The sequence below is a fragment of the Chiloscyllium plagiosum genome, unplaced genomic scaffold (genome assembly GCF_037043375.1).
Source record: "Chiloscyllium plagiosum isolate Xiang-an unplaced genomic scaffold, Cpla_swu_hap1 HiC_scaffold_26, whole genome shotgun sequence".
In the NCBI taxonomy this organism is placed as follows: Eukaryota; Metazoa; Chordata; class Chondrichthyes; order Orectolobiformes; family Hemiscylliidae; genus Chiloscyllium; species Chiloscyllium plagiosum.
In genome coordinates this window covers 41,797,792-41,819,833 of record NW_028270164.1, presented here as the reverse complement: position 1 = coordinate 41,819,833, position 22,042 = coordinate 41,797,792, and the positions used below count along the sequence as shown (strand labels likewise).

General features: G+C 42.5%; 1 protein-coding gene across 1 annotated transcript in view; it reads left to right on the top strand.

The window, feature by feature from the left end:
• Window positions 1-22,042, top strand: part of LOC122563262 (signal peptide, CUB and EGF-like domain-containing protein 3) — a 367,101-nt gene that overhangs the window by 253,777 nt on the left and 91,282 nt on the right. The window contains exon 8 of the mRNA XM_043716904.2: window positions 9,396-9,518. Coding sequence (XP_043572839.1) covers window positions 9,396-9,518 — 123 coding nt within the window. The remainder of the gene's footprint in view (window positions 1-9,395; window positions 9,519-22,042) is intronic.

Genomic DNA, 22,042 nt, shown 5'->3' with positions numbered 1-22,042 from the left:
CCAACCTACAGAATGCAGTATCCAAGGCTGGATGACCCCTGGGGTACCAGCATGAATTATGTAAATGAAAGACTGATCCATTTAAAGGTTCAGAGCTCCTTCTTGATGTCTGTGAATGACAGGAGAGTTTGCTTCAAAACTTCAATAGTTTAGAATTGGGTATAGGAGGGACTCTCAGAGGAGGTACATAAAGTGAATTGCTGTGTTGTAGTGGTAATGTTCGTACCTCTAAGTCAGGAGGCCTGGGTTCAATCTCCACCTGCTCTAGAGGTGTGTCATAACACCTTTGAACAGTTTTTTTTATGATTAGATTACCTACAGTGTGGAAACAGGCCCTTCGGCCCACTGAATCCACACTGACCCTCGGAAGAACAACCCACCCAGACCCATTCCCCTACATTTACCCCTGCACCTAACACTACGGGCAATTTAGCATGGCCAGTTTACCTAACCTGTACATTTTTGTGAGGAAACCGGAGCACCCAGAGGAAACCCACACAGACACAGGGAGAATGTACAAACTCCACACAGACAGTTGCCCGAGGTGGGAGTTGAACCCGGGTCCGTGGCTCTGTGAGGCAGTAGTGCTAACCACTGAGCCACCGTGCCGTGGTTGATCAGAAATGTCTGTCAAGTGAATTGAATGGGCCCATTATGTTGTTGTTCTTGCCATATATAGCAGTTTTCATTTCTGCTTAACAGTATTTCTCAACAATGACCTGCCCCTCAGTGATATAATCAGTGTGTCCATGATATTCAGTTCCACTGCCCTGCTTTCTTCCTTGACTCCATGACACTCACTGTATTCTCTGGCTGCTTGTTCATCAAAAGCCATCCTTTCCAGTTCCTCACAAAGACTTGGTACTCTCAGCATCAAAATTTTTATCCATTGTCCATGTTCAACATATCCAAGACTCACGTCCTGTCCAGTATTAAATGTAAGGTGTTTCTGGCTGAATTATTGAACATAATTAATGAATATATCTTCCCCCATTGATGATGAATTTGGAGACAGGAGGGGGGCATTAAGTCTGCCTGTTAGTGGTCTCCCTGAACGCTGCTACCATCTCACCTTTGCCAGAACTATGACCAGGAAGAACCCAAACTTGACCTTCCCATCCCTTTGCCATTTGAGACGTTTAAGGAGCCAATGAATGATCACAGCTACTGAGAGACCCAGGTGCAGACTGACCTATCACTGTGATGTAACATCACCACCAGCTTCTAACCTCTGAGGGGCCTCACTGAGAGACACTCAGTATATCTTCAAGGAATTGAGCATCAGGAAAGTGGGGCTGAACCACTGAAATTTACTCCACAATGTTGCTGCTGGACCCTTCTCTCCACAATGCTCACACATCAAACTCCCTGTCCTACCCACACAATGCACACCACTTATGCAGAAGAGTAAGAGATTCCTCTAGTTGTCATGTCTCCCATTGCCTGGCTAGTTTGTTTCTCAGATTGAGAGAATCCTTTTACCTGTAATGTGGGGGTGCTGAGGGAGTGGTCCTTTGACTGTGACCTTCACAACACACTAGCAATCAAAACCAGGATAGTACACATGAGCTTTAGTTCATGAACACACCCTCTTTTTTGAGCATATCATCTACTGCCACACACAGACCAGAGTTTCATTTAGCTTTTAACTCCTTCTCTACTTACCTTGAAGGGCAAAACATAAAAAATGTCTGCAAGATGTGCTTTTCTGCTGAAATGGTGTGAGCCAGTGGTTGTGGGAAGATAGCTCCTTTGTTATCTCTGTTATCTCTCTCCCTTTGTTTTAAGTTTCCCTGACACTCTACAAGTGTGACCGTTCATGGGTCCTACACGGGACACTGATGGACAGCACTGAATTCACATCATCAGTCTTTTCTTTCATCTGTGGTAGTCCTCTTTCAAAATTGACAGCACAGTGACTCAGTGGTTAGCAGTACTGTCTCTCAGCACCAGGGACCTGGGTTCAATTCCAGCCTTGGACGATTGCCAGTGTGGAGTTTGCACATTCTCCCCATGTCTGCATGGATTTCATCCAGGTGCTATGGTTTCCTCCCACAGTCCAAAGATTAGGTGGGTTGGTCGTGCTAAATTAACCCCTAGTGACCATGGATGTGCAGGCCTGGTGGGTTAGCCATGCGAAATGCAGGGATAGGTTAGGGGGTGGGTCTGGGAGGGATGCACTTTGGAGGGTTGGTGTGCACACAATGGGCCAAATGGCCTGCTTCCACAATGGAAGGGATTCTATGATTCGAAAAGTTAGAAATGTCTGTAGTACTTTGGAAAGATTGTCATGATAGATATAACAAGTGCCATTCTTTTCTGGAGTCTCAACTCTCTTCATATTAATTAATGAATAAGTACAGAACTTTATATCAGAGTTTGTAGATTATGGTAAATTATAAGTTACAGGAAATTCTACGCAGCTGTATAGACAGATTGAATAGACTGATATGTGGCAATGGAGTTCAGTACAGGCTAGTTTGAAGTTTTTTGAACCAAGCACAAATTGGAGTATTTTATAAATGTAGAAGGAATAGAGGACTATACACAAATCATTAATAGCTATTAGACAAATAGAAAAATACCAAGTAATGTAATATTGGCTTTTACCTCAACGGGATCTGAAATACATAAGAGTGGGAACTATACTTCAGTTGTATAGAGCCTTGGTCAGACCCCCTCTCCAGAATTGTGTTTATTTTGAACATCTGACCTCAGGAAGGATAGTTGGCTTTGGTACAATTGGCAAAGCATTAAGGATTAAGTTATGAAAGGGGTAGGAAATTTGGGGGAATAAAATGAGAAAAATGGAAATAAAGATAGATACAAGGCATATTTTATGAAAAACTTACATACAATTAGTATGATCTTCCTTTCTCTTTAACTATATTATTTGTTGCAATTGTACATTACAGCACTGTAGCTAGAGTTTTGTTTACAGATTCAACGAAATGGACTCCATTTAAGAAAGGGTAACTCTCAAGCTGTGATTGAACACTGTTCAAGTGTGAAACAGATGGCCACCCATCTCCCTGCAGTCTTTGGTGTTTCTTCATACAAGACAACTCAACCCTGTTTAAGCGTGTGCAAAATCTCTCTCAGTTCATCAGTGCAAAGGTTCCGCTGCGAATTTCTTCCAGCGCTGATCCATTTCCATCTCAGATATTAACGCTATTTTCCTGTGAGTTCTAGAAGTACCATTTTGAAATAGCAGTGCTCACGTTAATTGCAAAACCAAGTTGTTCAGACTGTGGTTTCAAATCTGACTCTTATGTTTGCCAATATTTTCAGAACAAATGGTGACTCAAAGTCATCTCTGTTCAGGAGGATCACATGTATTGTTGGCTTAGCGCAACTCCTTCTTCAGTTCTGGAGGATGCATACTTTCACTTAGTGGGGGGGGGGGGAGAAAAGAAACACTTGTACTGAGATGGTGCCTTTCATGTTCCCAGAATGCCCCAAACCCATTTGCAGCCAATGCATTATTGTTGAAGTGCTTTGGAATTGAATGAGGAAAGCAATTTTGTTTTAAAGCCTTATAAAGAGCTGTGAAGCAATGGTAAGATAACCTGTTTGATGGTGTTTGTTGCACTGGACACTGGGAGATCTCTCCTAGTCTTCAAGTTGTCCATTACTGTCTTTTCATGCACCAGAGAGACTGAATAGGCCTTAACCTGATGTCTTATTTCAAGCTTGATAATGCTGTCAGCTGTTAGCATGAATATGGTGCTTAAGACCTGAAGTGAGTTTTGAACGTCCAACTTTCAGTCAGGGTGGCCATTGTCGAGGTCAAGAATAATAGACAGCAGACCAGACCTAAGATGTCACTGTGTGTGGCAACATTGTACACTTTTCACTGTACTCCTGTAATTCTGTACTTGAGTACATGTGACAAAAAAGCTTAAATCAAATCAAACTAAATCAATGTTGTAACATGGGGGAAGGACATTAGTGCTGTTCAATTGCACACAGAGATGATATCATCACAGCTCCCACCAGCCACAAGCCACACCTCCTAGAAATGAGCACACAAAATAATTGGGAAGGAATAAGCACAAGCCCCTTCCTGCCTCAATATAAGGCACAGGGATGATCCAGTGCAGAGTGCTGCTGACACAAAAATAAAACTACTGGACATAATGATGGACAGACAGGATAAAACCTGGACTGCCCAGTATAACACTGGACAGTTGACCACCCTACTTCCAACTTTGAGGATTGCAGTTTGTCAAAGTATCACCATTTTAAATTGCAGAGGTGAAAGCATGATCTGTTGACGCACCACATCAGCAGCTCACACCAATGTTGACATTTATTTTAGAACCTGAGAGTGGTTCCGCCACAGAAGGAGACCATTCATCCCGTTGTGTTCCTGCTAGCATGGGCAAGTTCCTATTCATCACTTGCCTACTTCTCTTTTTGGGTAATTCTCCAGTTGACAGTGTATTCCAGCTCCTAACCACTCGCTGTGTAAAATAATTTCTCCTTATGTTGTGTTCAGCTATTTTGACATTCACCTTAAATCAGTGTCCTCTGATTCTTGATCCTTTGTCCAAAGGGAACAGTTATAGAGTCATAGAGATGTACAGCATAATAACAGACCCTTATGTCCAACTGGTCCATGCTGCCCAGATATCCTAAATTAATTTAGTCCATTTGCCAGCATTTGGCCTATATCCCTCTAAACCCTTCCTATGTATGTACCATCCAGATACCTTTTTAAATGCTGTAATTGTATCAGCCTCCACCACTTCCTCTGGCAGCTCATTCCATACGTGCAACACTCTCTGTATGAAAACGTTGCCCCTTAGGTCCCTTTTGCATCTTTCCCCTCTCCTCTCTATCTACTCAGTCCAGACCACTCAGGACTTTGAACACCTCAATCAAGAATATGCTCAATATTATTTCTCTTAAGGGAAGCAACATTAGCTTCTCCTGTTTGTCCATGTAACTGAAGTTCCTCGTCCATGGGAACATTCCCTCCAAATCTTTTCTGTACTCTCTCTAATGTTTTCACATTCTTCTGAAAGTGAGGTGCCCAAAATTGGATAGTTCATGTTGAGTCAGTGTTTTATACAAATTTATCATCATTCCCTTGGTTTTTTTATATATCCCTCTACTCTAAAGGCAAGGAGTCCATGTACCACCTTCCTTGATTTGTCTATATGCACTCAAGGTCCTAAATCCCCTTTAGAATTGTAAACTTCAGCCTGTATGGCCTTCCCTCATTGTTCCAACCAAAATGTATTAGGATCCTCTTCTTGTATCAAATGTCATCTGCCACGTGCAGTCTGTTGTTAAGCTCATTACAGTTCACATAATTTCCAAGCACTCTGACACCTGCAAGTTTTGAAATTGTACAAATCCAAGTCTGGGTGATTAATATAGGTCAAGAAAAGGTGTGATGCCAGTATCGAAACTTGGAAAATCTCCAGGCTGTAAAATAAAACACAATCGTTGGCCAAAAAAACAACAGCCGTTCTGTTTCCTGTCAGTCAGGCACTTTGGTGTACATGCTGCCCCTTACATTTTTATTGCGGAGAAGTGGTTAATCTAACACTTTATCAAATGTCCTTTGTAAGTCCATGGTGCATTATAAATGGTGTTGGACCTTCTTTATAAAATCTTAGCACATCCAATCTCTCAACTCACTCTTTTTGGTATTGCTTTGGCAGCAACCTTTCTGTGGTAAAGATAACTGCAAATTTCTCATTTAATAACTCAGCCAAATTTCACATTTCTCCTAATGTGAATTGCCTTTTTGGTTCGTATTCAGCCCTATGCTCCTTTTTGTTCCATATATGCCTGAAAAAGTCTTTTAAGTTCCCTGTTAATGTTAGCTGCAGATTCTTCTTATACTGTCTCTTTGCTTCTCATTTATCTTTCTCTTCTCTTCTGAACTTTTGTTTTCTGAACAGCCTGGTTCTGACTTGTATGCTCCAGCTGACCTCTGCCATAGGAATCAGTCTGGTAAACCTTTGTTGCACTCCCTCCATCCTTCCCCAGATTTGGAGACCAAAACAGCACTCAATACTCCCAAGTGTGGTCTCTACCAAGCTCAGTACAATTACAGCTCCAAATTATTCCATTCTTTGATTTTAACTGTTAATTAGTTCTTTATCCATGTCAGTGCAGTATCCTCAATCCCATTCACTTTAATTTTATCTCTTATGAAGGACCTTATCAAAAGCCTTCTGCAAAACCAAAAAAGCTATATCCAATGGCTCCCCCTGTCACTCTATTAGTTGCATCCTAGAAAGATTCCAATAGGTTTGTCACACTTGATTACCCTTTCATGAAGTTCATGAACAGGAAAGATTTGGAGGGACATGGGCTAAGTGCAGGCAGGTGGGACTAGTTTGGGAACATGGTTGGCATGGACTGGTTGGATCGAAAGGTCTGCTACCATGCTGTATGACTCTATATGAACCTATTCATATCTCCAGCCTTGTGATATAAATGTACATCTGGGTTGTGTAACTACAGTGTGTTTATTGCTATATACAAATGGATGCATTTAAACAAAATTGCAATTTATGGGTAATTGAGCCAATTTGCATATGGTTTGGGGTACAGAAATTAGCAAAAGTCAAGATGAAAGGAAAGAATGGTTATCAATTGGAAAATATATAAATTGTCATTATAAAAACATGGAGTGTTGAAGATGGAGTGTTTCTAGATGCAGTTTGAAATAGTTAGAAAATCTGTTTTTTATGCATACAAAGGGAAATAGCTGGTAGATTAAAAGCTCCATTGAAATTGAGGTTATCCAATTCCCTTGTGCAGCTCATTATCCAGCATCAAGTGAAATACAAACTGCCAATAAATCCAGTCCTTCGGGTGTTTCAGAGCAAGTAGTTTAGTCATTAACAAGCACATAAATCAGCCAGTGATTGCCAGTTTCATGTAGTTCATTGTTGTGTGAAAGTGAATATTCCTTCATAAAATTCAGTGGATTATTAAATGTACCATCTGAAAATTATACTTACTGATGAGGAGCAGTCCCAGATAAAATGTTAAAATATACTTTCAAGTTAGTGAGAGCTTTCAAAGCAGCAGGGTGCAGCCCAGCTATAACTGGGAAACCTTGACTGCTCCATCAATCTGTCGAAAACAAAAAGCCGGAACTTTCCAGACAATTGAACACAATGAACATTGGCTACTACTCCTAATGGGAGTAAGCTTTGTTACTGCCCCATAATGGGGCTTTGGTTATTGCTCTGTAACAGTGCTTTAGTTACTGCCCAGTGTTGGGGCTTTGGAAACTGCCCTATAATGGGGCTTTGGTAACTGCCCTGAAATGTGGGGTGGACCTTGGTAATGTCTCTTTATCAGAGGCTATTATTTACCATGTTGTAGGAGGAGATGTTTTATCTGTTGTTCGTAAGAATATGATCCAAATTTTAAAAATGCTGGAAATACTCCGCAGCACTGGCACTATCTTTGAAGTTAGAAACAGTGTAACAATGTATCAGAACTGTGAAAAGTTGCAGCTTTCTGCAATACATTATCTCCCTCAGTCTGCCATCATCTGGGAATTGAAACCTGAATTCAAATCACTGAGAAAATTCAACAATGGGAATGGTCTAATGATTGGGCCCTGTTACATCCTAGTCATTGCCTCGCCTTCCCTGCACTGCCCCTAACATTACACTAATCATCTATCCAATTTCTTACTCATTCCCAAATTTTACCTGGAATTCTCATAGCTTAGAATCTAGTAGTAGCTTTTTATGTGGAAATTAATTAAATGCTTTTTGAGAAATGGAACATGCAATATTGACACATTTACCAAAGTCAACTTGAGTTACTCCCTCAAAGAATCAAGGCCATTATTCAGGAAGCAGCTTTTCCGTCTAAAGCCATATTGATAGATCTTGCATTGCTTCTTTTTCAGATCATTGTTAAATTTATTTCCAATAGTTGACTCCATCTTTCTAGAATTAAAGACTAATAGGTTTGTCGTTACCTGTGATTGCTTGATTTTGTCCTTTCTGAATCTGGGCACTGTATCAGCTAACTTGCAATCTACTGACACCTCCCTGATGTTGATTAACTTTTTCCTTCTGATAGTTAGTGCTTCACTAATCCCACCAGTCATCTCTGCCCACACTCCGGGTCAAAAATAATTTAACCTATGGAGTTGTTTATTTTAATCCCTTCCAATTTAACGTCATTTATTCGACACTAAACGTTGTGGTCATGCTCCTGAAAAGTTTGACTTTAAGCGAAGCAGCTTTAAACAGTTCAGAGTTTCCCATTACAACCAACATAAACACTATGTTTACATTTTGTAAGACCTTGCTCCTTGGGGGAAAAGAAATAACATAAAACATTGTACCTTGTTTGGAAATATTGTTCATTGTTAAAATTCCTACTTTAATAAATGCAATAACTTTTGAATTAAGATAAATTTTAAAATGTAAAGGTAAAATGCTAACTCTCTCACTTACCAATCCTTCATCATTCACCTCTCTCATTTGTTGCTCATGCGATCTCCCACTTGCCACAAATCATGCTGTCAGTTTTTGACCAACCCTCCCTTGCATTTCCCACTCACACTTACCTCTCCTGAACACACTGTCCAGGGCTTAACTGCATAAAATCTAAAGCTGACATTCCAGTGCAGTGCTGAGGGAGCCTGTCCCTTCTAATTGATTGAAAAGATCCCATAGACATGACATTGAAGGAAAGTTCCCCTGGTGCCCAGCCCAATATTTAGCCCTCGAGGTTATCAAACAGATGATCTGGTCATTATCTCATGTTGTTTATTTTATGAATGTGGTTAGCGATGTTCATGGAATATGGATGTTGGCTGACACAACCTAAGCAGATAAAAGGAGGTGTGTGTGTGTGTGTGTGAGAGAGAAAGTTACTTGTCAAACAACAAGTATTTTCTTGTATCCTCTTTAAAAGTGAGCTCATGATCAGAACCACATCAAGAACAGGCACCATATCTTTTTGGTAATATTCTATTTGAATGTGTTCACTATATTACCAGGAGGCTGGTGCTAATCCTATGGAATTATTTGTTTTCACTTCTCTTTTTTTTGATGGCTGTCTTTCTCCCTCTCTCTCTATGGCCCTCTCTCAGCCTCTCTCTCACTCTCAATGCTTCTCTTACCATCCCAATTTCTCTCTCTCGCGCTCTCCTCTCTCTCTATCCTATACCTTGCTCTCATTTTGTATCTCTCTTTCTATATATCTGTACTGGTATCCCTCTTTCTCACTCTGACTTCTCATTCTGTCTGTCTTTCGCGCTCTCTGCCTCCTCACTCTCCAACTTTCTCTTTGCCTTCTCTCTCTCTCTCTCTCTTTCTGTGTCTCCTCTCTCTCTGTCTCCTTACTCTCTGTAAGGCTGCCTTGCTCTCATTCTCTCGCTGTCTCCCATGCAGATATTGATGAATGTCGCCTGAACAATGGAGGCTGTGACCACGTCTGCCGGAACACCATTGGAAGCTTTGAGTGCAGCTGCAAGAAGGGCTACAAGCTACTCACAAACGAAAGGACGTGCCAAGGTAAGTTAACATTCCTTTGTGTTTCTGTTTTATTTGTTTTCTGTGCAGCCAGGGCAATCTCATTTTTATTTACAAGTTGCAGTTTAATTTCTTGACCAGAGGTGTTGCTGTTTGTGAGTCACCTGGCAACAGACTGGATATGAGAAATGATGGTTTTCACCAACACTGAAACATAAAGCAGTGGCTGCAGCCGTTGCTAACCAAGCAGTGAACCCTTGTGCCTGCTCTGCGTGCTGTCTCTGCAATGGCGATACCATGGTTTGACAGCCAGACATTACCGTCATCTGTTTGCTAAAACCAACAAGATTGGAGTTTAGATGCAACTCTACCATTTTCTTTACATGGAAAATGTTTTGGGGAGAAACTTGACCATTTTGTGAGGAAATTATTTGTCTAAATATCTCTAATCTCCACACCAGGGTTCATTTCTGTTTGTTGGAGAGGGAAGTCATAGAGGCTGAGGTTATCATTCACAAAGTGTTGCTGTTTGGAATCAGAACACTTCTGCATGGTATAATAACCAGGGCAAAAACAGCTCTGCCCAGGAACAATGTCCTTGATCTCTGCTTCCATTTATGAATGTTGCTATGCTGCAATTTCTTTACTCTTGATATCAGTTTCACAATCCAAGAATAACGTTTATCAACAGATGGAAATTCCAAGGTCTAGTGCTAGTCTGAAGGTCCGGACCTGCACAATCCAGGAGACAAAGTTATCACTTGTTTCTGGAGAACCATAGTTAACTACTGATTGCTGAGATCGTCTTTCCATGGGCCACTGGAGTCCTCTGCTGGTGATGCCTGAGTATTGCAGCATGCTGCTCTGAATTCCAATCTCAATTTGTACATTCACAGATAGCAGAGATTTATAGGAGCCGGAGTGATAGAGGCTCTGGCGAGATTTGTGGCAGAATTGCACGAGAATTCCAACAAGGTCCATCTCACCATCAGGAGCAACGTGCTGCATCTTTTTTACGTTTGTTGACCAGTGAGGCGAGTTTCTCACTAGGCAGCAGCGAGTTGCCGTTTAAGAGGCTTATTGCTTTTTAAACACGTTATTAATGGCCCAACGTATTAATATTCAGCTTCCCATCTTACCAAGCACAACAAACAAATTCAATGTTCACAGTTCTCGACATGGAAGTCGGAGTGGATACTAGATGACTTCAACTTTCTTCTTTGAATTTATTCAAAGGATCTCCTTATAGTCATAGAGTCATAGTGATGTACAGCACAGAAACAGATCCTTCAGTTTAACTCATCCATGCCGACCAGATACTCTAACCTAATCTAGTCCCATTTGCCAGCATTTGGCCCATATCCCTCTAAACCTTCTTATTCAAATACCCATCCAGATGCCTTTTAAATGCTGTAATTGTACCAGCCGCCACCACTTCCTCTGGCAGCTCATTCCACACACACACCATCCTCTGCGTGAAAAGGTTGCCCATTAGGTCCCTTTTAAATTTTCTCCTCTCACCCTAAACCTATGCCCTCTAGTTCTGGACTCACCCACCTCAGGGAAAAGACTTTGTCTATTTACCCTACCCATGCCCCTCATGATTTTGTAAACCTCTATAAGGTCACCCCTTAGCCTCCGACATTCCAGGGAAAACAGCTCCAGCCTATTCAACCTCTCCCTATAGCTCCTTGTTGGAGACCAGACACCAACATCTCAGGGTGCATTCCAGCCATACTCACCCCACAATCACAGACAATGGCATTGCCAGCCTTTAAGAACCCTCATGGCACATCTCTGATCCACTTACAGGACACTTCTGCACTTCAGTGTTGCACTGACAACTCTCATTGTAATGCGGCAGCAAGGACACCATGTACTCAGGGACACACGCCCAGCTCCTTGACTGGACCAGGCTATATCTCTGGGCTGTCCATTCACTGTCATTACATCCACTCATTCTGAGCAGACCTGGATACTCACAGCATCCCTGGCTTGTCCCATTAGCCAGAGATAGCAGGCTCACTGTGCTGGCGCATTGCCTTGCTGCTTAGTGCAGACACCAAACTCATCACCATTGTCAGCTGTCCTCAGTCAGGCCCATGTAGATAGCTTTCGATTGAGGGTGCTAGCTCAATAACACGGGCAGCGTCTGGTAGCAGTCCATGAACTTGGACTTGGTCAGTCATAGAACCCCTACAGTGCAGAATGATACCATTCAGCCCATTGAGTTCAGCATGACCCACTAAAAAGCATCTCACTCAAACTCAGCCCTCCATCCTATCCCCGAAACCCTGCAATTACAATGGCCAATCCACCTAACCTCCACATATTTGGATTGTGAGAGGAAACTGGAGCACTCAGAAGAAACCCACTCAGACACGAGGAGAATGTGCAAACTCCCAACCCTCCCCTCCCCTCCCTCATGGCTTCTGGAATCCCTCTCAGAAACCCTTGGGCCCTCGCTGACCTCAAACACTGCATCACCAAGCTCTTCCTCAAGGTTAGTGGGCAGCGTCACTTTGGTAACGTGACTATTACATTGAGCTGCTGGCCTCTGATTGGCCAATGGGTAGATTCCTGTCCCTGAGAAGCATAAATCCCACATCCAGCCTGATAACGGCCAATTGACCATTAAACAGCAGTGGGCAGCCCTTTACCCACTGGGAGGGGTTCCTTTCCACCAACCTTTTAGCTATAGCAAGGGAGCAGTTACTGAAGTACCTCCTATAATTGAGTGCATAGAATCAGAGGTCTACCTATCAGTGCATGACTCCGAGTTGTTAATGATTTACACAATTGAACAGTGATCCTTTCTGCACAGAATACAAGGATTCCCAGCAGATCGAAGGCTGAGGCAACTTGCTGGATGCTTCTCTTTCCCTTACTCTCCTTGTCCATTCTCTTCTTTCAGATCAATACTCATCTGATAAAGCTCTGAGTCTAAGCAATGAGCATCTATGACATGTGGGTTCTCAATATTCTGCTCAGAAATGATGTCTGCATTTAAATCACATTATTCATATTATCACAGTTGATATAACAAAGTAGACCATACTTTGAAGAGATTCATAGGTAGAAGAGTTAATAAATCTACTTTTCAACTCAGCCACTTGCAAAAGAAATTCTAATCTCTGCTTTCCTGCATTTTGCAAGTTCTTATCCCTTTCTGGAGTCATTAATTGTTTGCTTATCGATAAACTGAGCCACCATACAATCGATACGGAGCTTGTTCACACTGACAAAGGCTTCAGGGAGATAAGTTAGAGCTTAGGTAGGAAGGTAAGTTAGGTGGAACATTTTTGCATTTGGACAGCTGGTTTTCGAGGTGACATAAATATGTTGGATCGAAGCAAATTTGGCAGAAGGTGAGCAGTAGGGGCGGAGATTGGTGAGAAAGGGACACGTTTATCTTCACCAATCGGCAGTATGATAAGAATCTTAAGCATCAATGAACCTTAGAGTCTTAGAAATCTACAGCATGGAAGCAAGCCCTTTAGCCCAACTTGTCCATGCCGTCCACTTTTCACAATTAAACTTGTCCCATTTGCCTGCATTTGATCCATACCCCTCCATACCTGCCCCATCCATAGATCTTTTGAAATAGTTTATATGGAAGTGACGAAGGAGTGAAGGATTTAGGATAGGTATTGACTGGCAGAGGTTGAAGAGAGAGATGGACTGCAAGATGATAAGGCTGGAGAGTGAAGGATAACCCGTTGAATGGAGAATTTAGAGTTGGACCAAAAGGAAAAGGATTTAGAAAATGGTGAAACAATTGGGGGAGGAATTCATGATGAGATGGATAAATACTTCTGGATAGTTGACCTATGGCACAGTTTAAAAGAAAACAGGTTTTTTGAGAAACAGGCACACAGCAACATAACAGGGTATAAGGTGGTAGTGAAGGATTCAGTTCCAACAGCTGACATTGGACATTTTATTGCTGACTAACTGCGGGGCACTCTTTGGCACAGGAACAAAATAGTTTCTGTTCCAAGGGGGTCAGGCACTTGGCCTGCAAAAGTGTATTTTTTTTACAGTAACAAATAATCTTATCACTGCCCAGTCGCATCGTGGTCGTTATCAGGCATACACCGCTGTTATCTCTACAGGCCCACAGTCACGTAGACATAATTGAGTCCCCTCTGCCTAAAGCCTTTTGGGGTGAAGCCAATGTCGGGGAGGGGTGGCGAGAGATTATCTGTGAGTCATGATGTGTTAAGTGATTTAGAACGATGTTTTTCTTAGTCACAGAAATAAGAAATTGGGAGCGTGACAGATAAATGTTTGGATTGAGTACTACTGTGCTGATTCTCTAAAGGTTGTGTCGCTCTGCGAAGGAGGATGATAAATGATTGGATTATGATAAAAGTATGAAGGGAGATGTTAATTAATAAATTAGGCCGAACAAACATTCTGACTCTATCCCTTTCTGACCCTATCCCTCAATTAATTCCCCAAATGGAAACACGTGCAGTTGAATGTTTCAGTAGAATTTGCTTCAGAAACCTTCCCTGTTCCGATTCCATAAGCTCAATGTGTTCGCTATAAAGAAAACTTAATTCCGATCTTACTTTCTCTTGTCTGCTATGGCTCCATGGCAACAGACTTGCCTCTCCAGTCAGAGGCTTGTGGCCTGAATTCCCACTATGAGGCTTCAGCATGTAATCTCGGCTGACACCTCAGCTCAATGCTGAGGGAATGTTGCGCTGTTCAATGTGTTGTTCATCAGCTGAAACATGACACCAAGGTCCCATCTGGCCTCTTAAGTAGAACTAAGAGAAAACAGTGGCAGAGTAGTAATATTTCTGGAGTGGCAACTCAGAGTCCCAGGCTTTGGAGGTACAGATTCAAATCCTACCATGGCTGATGGTGGAATTTAAATTCAATTAGTAATTCTAGAATGGAAAACCGGTGTCTGTGATGGTGACCATGAACCTATCAGGTTATAAATTGGTATATAAACCTATAAGCAAAATGGGCTGAAAATGTGTTGCTGGAAAAGCGCAGCAGGTCAGGCAGCATCCAAGGAGCAGGAGAATCGATGTTTCGGGCATGAGCCCTTCTTCAGAAATTGGACCCAACCAGGACAACCTCTCTCACTGCACACCCCAGGTCATCTCCTCACCCAGAAGCTCTTCAGCCACATTCTCAAACAGACTCGCTACCAAAGCCACATCTCCTTCCTCAGCACCTGCCTACGGAACCGACTGACCCCACACGGACTCCGGACTACGTTCAGACCAACAAAATTTGGACCCATCCAGGACAACCAGTACCTACAACAAATCCGAAGCCTCCAACATGGATGCTGCCTGACCTGCTGCGCTTTTCCAGCAACACATTTTCAGCTCTGATCTCCAGCATCTATAGTCCTCACTTTCTCCTATAAGCAAAATGGGCCTACCTTCCCTGGTCTGGTCGATATGTGACTCCAAACTTTTGGCATTATGCTCACTCTTAACTGCCCTCTGAAATGGCCTAATAAGTCACTCAGTTCAAGGACAATTGGGGATGGGTATCAAATGTCAGTGACACCCATAACTCATGGAGAGAATAAAGGAAACAATTAGACTCCAGAGTACCATTCAAAAAACAAAGAGAGCTGTGCTGCGACGTGAATATCTTCACATCTACCTCTTTCTCCTTTTCACTAATGTTCTTTCTATCTGTCTTTGACTCTGCCTGTGTTGAGTATTTTGGCCCCTTGCACAGAGTGAACAGTCCCCAGCTCCTTGCTCCAGGGTCACTCTCCAAACATCAGAGAGAAAGGCTCATATTCCTTAAGGTTTGCAGCACCAGTATTTAACGACGTGTTGTTGATATAAAAGCAGTCTTTCTAAGATCACACAGATAATGTTCTCCAGATGTTCGCTAACTGGTGCTGACCTGCATTTCTGCTACAACCTGTGATGTTTTGAACAGCTTGTCCATTTTACCTTTTTTGATCGTCTCTGGTTCAAAGTTTAACCCTGAGGTGAAAACTGTATAACTCTACAAATACACCACAGTGCATGAGTGTAGGTACTTTTCAGTTAGATTTCCAAGAGTCAGTGCCCAGTAAACACTGATTCACATGTTGTATTTCATTTAGATTTCCTTTCACAACAAATGTAAAACCAGCACTGGAAGTAAGACTAAACCAGCAGTGTAATCGAAGTGAGAAGATCCTAGTCAGAAACTGCACTCCAAGACATGGATGTATAGTCTAGGTGAACACTGAAGTACCAGGAGAGTGCTGCACCGTCAGAGGTAGTGCCTTTTTTTAGATTAGATTCCCTACAGTATGGAAACAAGCCCTTCGGCCCAACAAGTCCACACCGACCCTCTAAAGAGCAACCCACCCACACCCTTTCCTCTACCCTTTATTTACCCCTGACTTAATGCATCTAACACTATGGGCAATTTAGCATGGCCAATTCACCTGACCTGATAATAGGGATGAGAACAGAGTTTCAGCATTGCTACTTTGTATAAGAAACATTCTGAACAACAATTGGAGAATTGTGGACAGTAGTGGCTGCCCTCCTAGTGAAAGGAAATACAGATTGTGTAGCATTGCTGACGAGAGTAGGTTCAGTGGAGGGACAGCAGAAATGAGAAGGCATCGCTCTGAAGATTTGTTGCTTTCTTCGCAAAGAGAGGTTAGGGACGAGGAGGGATGAGAGCCGAAGAGGGTACACAGCAGATCTGCTGGATAGAGATGTTCAAAATTTCTCATGGTTTTGAGGAGATATATAGCAATGTAGGGCTGTAATTTGGTGAGAAGGGGACATGGACTTAACGTTATTATTAGAAAACAAGGAGCAAAGTTGGAAGAAAAGCTTTTGGAGTTATTCCAACAAGGAATATTTTGGAGTTATTCCAACAAGGAATATTTTGGAGTTATTCCAACAAGGAATATTTTGCCAAAGTGGGTAATGAAGTAAAGAAGTGCATCATTTAAAGCAGAACAGAACAATTTATTTGTAAAGCAGATCACAAAAGTGTAAAAATTCAATTCAATTCAATTAATAATAAAGGAATATGGAATTAAAACAGGTCATTTCAGTCAAGGAGCAGACTCTTGTTGAGACCCAGGCAACCTCTGAGTTTGTTTTTGCAATTTCTATGATTCTATGAATCAGAACACTTGTTTTATTTTTATCCAGTTTCTAATCCCACACAGATTGATATAATCCTGTAAAGTTCTTTTGTCAAGTAAGTATCAAATTGATTTCTTAGTCGTTGCAAGTCCGCAACATTAATTTTGAATAATTGGCCCTTTTATCCGTGCCCTGATTATACTTTGATCGAGCAGTCTAGAGCATTCCAAACTACCACACAGGATACAACCAGGACTGGCTCCAGAATAAAATGTGTTTATGAGAGTACCGATGACCAGTCCAATGATGGGAAACTCATATTGGTACTTCAGCTATTTGAGGGGTTTCAGTTGACATTGAAGTGATGCTATTTAGGACTAGATCCTATTCACTGAAAGATTAATCTTTTCTCAGCAGATCCAGCAATCACCAACACAAACATTAAATTAAGATACAAGACTGCATGTTGGTCTTCTCATATTTTAAGTAAAAACATTTTGTAGGTGATGAGGTGAGGAAAGGAGAGCTAGAAGATTCTAAGACGTCCCAGACAGATGCCCTTTGACACAGTATGTCATTGGACTGTGTGCCAGCAAAGAAACACTTGGCAATACTTGTTCCTTTCAAGACGCCATTCCATTCAAAACAAGGGAGTGTTGCCCTCATGTAAATTAAAACTGTGGTGATCTTCCCAGTCAGCAGCAGCAGCAGAGAGGAATGTGAACCGCAGACAAGACAGCAAGGGATTGTGATGGCATGGCTGGAGTCGGCTATGTCAGTGGCTCATCACTCTTATCTCAGTTTAACCCTTCTGTAATCTCATTCTTGTTGCATGAGAGGCACAATCCCTTGAGGATTATACCTTAATAAAATATTGTGGGTTCATTGTGCACTGAAGCAGGCAAATCAGGTTGGATTATGTAAACAGTTCAAAACTCGACAAAGAGGCTTCATTGGGAATGCTGGCAAGATGAATGTCTCGATGCACTAATTAAATAGTGATTTGTGACGGATTCACTGGACTGTGGCCATGCTTTTCTCAAGGAAGACTGAGCAGCTCAAATTTAAACCATTCCAATTTACGGACGGATACTTTGATGTGGTCCATGTGAAGTCGCCTCATTTTCTGTTTGGAATTCAGTGGAATAGTTTTATTTGGTATTGTGTGCAGTTCTGCGAGGGAGTTCAAACCTTTAGCTCTAGGATATTACGTGAACTTTGCAACAGAATATCTTAATGTGATCGACTTCTCCACACCATCCCTAAATCTTTTAATAATTATTTTGGGGGTGCGGGATGTTGTTAGCTTTTCTAAAATCCTCCTCCACCCCCCCCCAACCCAAATTGCATTGTGGTGTAATAACAGAGAGACTGTCTCTTTGCAAGCCATGATCCTCCATATGTGATCGTTGAATCGCAGTGCACTGTTTGATGATGGTGAAGAATTTTGCTGCCTGCTCTTGGCTACATCTGAGGAGAGAAGGTTCCTTCTGTGTACCAAGAAGCAAAATCACCAGTGTTTATCAGTCATCCACGGCTGATTTTGCCCCATGCATTGGATAGTGGTGGGATACCATGGGCGGTTGAAGCCACGAGAAGTCATAAGATTCCCCAGGGGTCTCCCTATAGCCATTGTTGACCTGTCTGCAATTTTAGGGGTAGGGCTGAGCAAAGTCATCAATTAACATGGGCCACTTAGAATCTCTTTCCCACCCCATCTTAATTTTGAGGCTGCGGGGAGAGGGGGAGTTCAGGATCTGGGGAAGCCCAGCAGATCACCCTGCTCTATCTTTGGGGTGGAGCCAGGCAGGTTTTCTTCTGAGATTGGGCACACCCTCGCACCTCCACATGATTTCTCTCACCTACCCCTCACATTATGACCCTCACTCTGGGCCCAGCAACCCACCTAACCCCCTCAACCTTCTCTCTCCATGTTGACAAAAGGCACGAGACTTCCCTCTGGGAACAGCTTGCAGTCCCCGCAGTTGCCACAACTCCTAGTAGCGCTGTTGGAACTAAAGAACAACCAAACAGTCAGATTGTCCACAACTCTCTGAGACAAGGTGTCTGCCTGAGTGAGCAATAGAACACCCGCCTCCAACCAATAACTTGCCTGGGGGTGGACCATCCCCGGTCTGGGCAGCACGGTGGCTCATTGGTTAGCACTGCTGCCTCAAGCACCAGGGACCCAGGTTCGATTCTAGCCTCGGGTGACTGTCTGTGTGGAGTTTGCACATACTCCCCGTGAGTACATGGGTTTCCTCCAGATGCTCAGGTTTCCCCCCACAATCCAAAAATGTGCAGTTGGTGAATTGGGCATGCTAAATTGCCTATAGGGCAGGTTATTAATTAGGGGTAAATATAGGGTAGCAAAATGGGTCGGTGTGGACTTGTTGGGCTGAAGGGCCTGTTACCACACTGTAGGGATTCTAATTCTTGATCAATATGTCGAGTGACAAGGCAGGAAACTCTGTCGTCAGAAGGATTCTGTCCCGTGACACATTTCATCTGCTGGTCTGTGTGCCCCAGAATTTCTGTGACATTGAACCATTTAGGGCAGCTCTTTCTTGAGTATCTTTTTTAGAATAATTCCATCAATTCTTTACCAAAAGTATATCTTATAAAAAAAAAAGTCAAGGTTCTATATATAAAAGTCCAAAGGTGCATGAAGTCAAGCGAGATTAGTATGACTGTCCTTCTGCAGAAGGTAACTTTAACTCAGTTTCTGTCTCCACAGACGTTACCAGACCTGCTGAGTTTCTCTAGCATTCTCTGTTTGTTTCGGATTTCTAGCAACTGCAATATTTTGCTTTTATCTGAGGTGAACCAAATTAATCAATCTTAGTGCAGTATGTGACTCTCTGAAATGCCTCACTACACTTACAATAACAAACTATATTTACAATCTTCATTCTATGTCAACATCCAGCCCATGGGGTTTAACACAGTGGGTGTACAATGGCAAATGGACTGAGCCACCGGCCTTTCCCCATTGAACCTTTGCATTGGCTGTGAAGACTTAGGGCATCTTTCAGCACCTATTACTGGACCTTGAAATGTGCCAGTCCAGAACACTCCATTTTTGGCAGCTCTTTGCATTGGGATCGTTGGGATAATTAAAACAGCAAAATAAGCCAGTGGCACATCTGGCCTTACGGGTTAATTTGCTTGGTTCATATATCGGCATGCAGCGCTGTAATACGATATCACTGCCTTGTCCTATCGGGCGCTGCCTTTAAAGACCCTGCAGCTTATTCTGAGGTGCAGATTCGATAATAGTGTTTGTCATGAGTCATTGCAGCAGAGTCTAAACAGAACGGGTTGTTAACCTCATGTTCTGTGAATCTGTGCAAACTATTAGAACTATTCTTGGGAGAATATCGTATTCGAAGTATTCACAGTGTCAGCTTACTGTAAAGTCTTTTTTCTTTGCTTAGTAAACTGGGAGTAACCTGTATTGGAAACATGGAAATGCAATCTTGTTGGTTAGCACGTGAGATACGCATATCTATTTGCTTTCTGAAAAAATTCCTGATATAAGCTTTTTAAAAAAGAATAGGGCTTCCATGGGCTAAGCCAGCCTTCTATCAACTACCCTGCAATATTTACCTTTCAACCAACATCAGTTGAAATCAACTTGTTTATAGGAGCTTGCTGTACACAAATTGGTGTCTAAATGTGTGGTGCTGGAAAAACACAGCAGGTCAGGTAGCATCTGAGGAGCAGGAGAATCGACGTTTCGGGCATAAGCCCTTCATCAGGAATGTGATGAAGGGCTCATGCCCAAAATGTTGACTCTACTGCTCCTCGGATGCTGCCTGATCTGCTATGCTTATCCAGTGTGACACGTTTCAACTCTAATCCCCAACATCAGCAGTCCTCACTTTCTCCTGTGCACAAATTGGTATCCACATATTCCGCACTATAACAGTGACAGTGGCTATAAAGCACTTTGGAACATCCTGAGGTGTTTTTAGAAAAAAAAGCAAAACCTGCATTTATATAGCATCTTTCACGGCCAGCAGCAACTGAGTAAGATCATAAGAAATACAAGCTGGATGGTTCATCCAGCATGCTTCACCATTAAACACGATCATGACTGATCTTCTGCCTCAATGTGTTTTTCCACTCATCCCACATATTCTTTGATCTACTCAAGAAATCAAAAATCTGTCTACCTCATCCTTAAATATATTGAACAAAGGAGCATTGAAAAACCACCGGGTTAGAGTATTACAGAGTTTCACAGCCACCAATTTGGGGTTTCTCTTCACCTCCATCCTGTAGTCTCAACCTCTTACCCTGATTCTATGCCACAATGTCTATATTCTCACAGCCAGGGCACAATCTCTGTATATAATACTATCATACCCTGTCAAATCCCTTCAGGATCTTCTGCGTGTCCATCCAAGTCACCCTGAAATTCTGCTAAATTCAAGATCACAGGCCAACCCTACTCAGCCTGTCACCACCTTGGCCTGCAGTGTTTCATAGCCAATGAAACACTTTCGAAGTGTAGCCACTGTTGTGGGAAATATATTGTAGTACGAATGTAAATCTTGCTTCGTCCTCAGTGCAGATTTGACCTGCTGTGAATCAGGAATCGTGTGTCGGCCAGAACAGGAAAGGTCAGCAGATTTCATTCCCCAGAAGGATATTAGTGAAGGATTGAAGCAGTGGGTAGAATGGTAGCTCAGTGGTTAGCACTGTTGTCTCACAGTACCAGGTCGGGTGAATTGGTTGTGCTAAATTGCCTGTAGTGTTAGGGGAATGGGTTACTCTTTGGAGGGTCATGTGAACTTGGGCCAAATGGCCTGTTTCCATACTGTAGGGATTCTAATATAGAAACCCTTATGTGGTAGGTCTCACAGCCACCATTTCATCAACTAGCTTTATATTCCAGATTTATTCATTAGAATAATGAATCACACCAGCTCCTATGGTGCGACTTGAACCCATTACTGCAGGGCATTGATCTGGGCATTTACTCCCATGGCATTACCACTACACCACCACCACCCCATGAGCTTGCGCATTGCCGTCAGGGCTGTTCAGGTTAGAAAGACGTTTGGGTCTAGTCAGATGAATGGGCAGGGGATTTTTTTCCTGTGCCAATGCTATCCCTTCATATGGATTGAAGCATGTCACCTTCTCGTTTCAATGTGGCTGGCTGTGCTGATGTTGGTCTAGATGCACCATCAATCTCTTGCCCACTGAGCTGACACTGGGCCACATACCAGGTGGAGGGAAGACAGTGTAGGGGGAAAGGCAATTACCCATTGGGAGAAAAATGCAGAAGAGCTATTCTAGCCTAGGCAGGATTTCTGGAGGTTGAGTACTTGACTGTCTCACATTAATAAGGAGCTAAATAGTCTATGGTCTGTTATATCGCATTGAATAATTGTCATCATGCAAATCAATCAAGCAGCACACAGGATCAGTCCACATACTGTATGCCTCGAGTTATTTCATTGTATG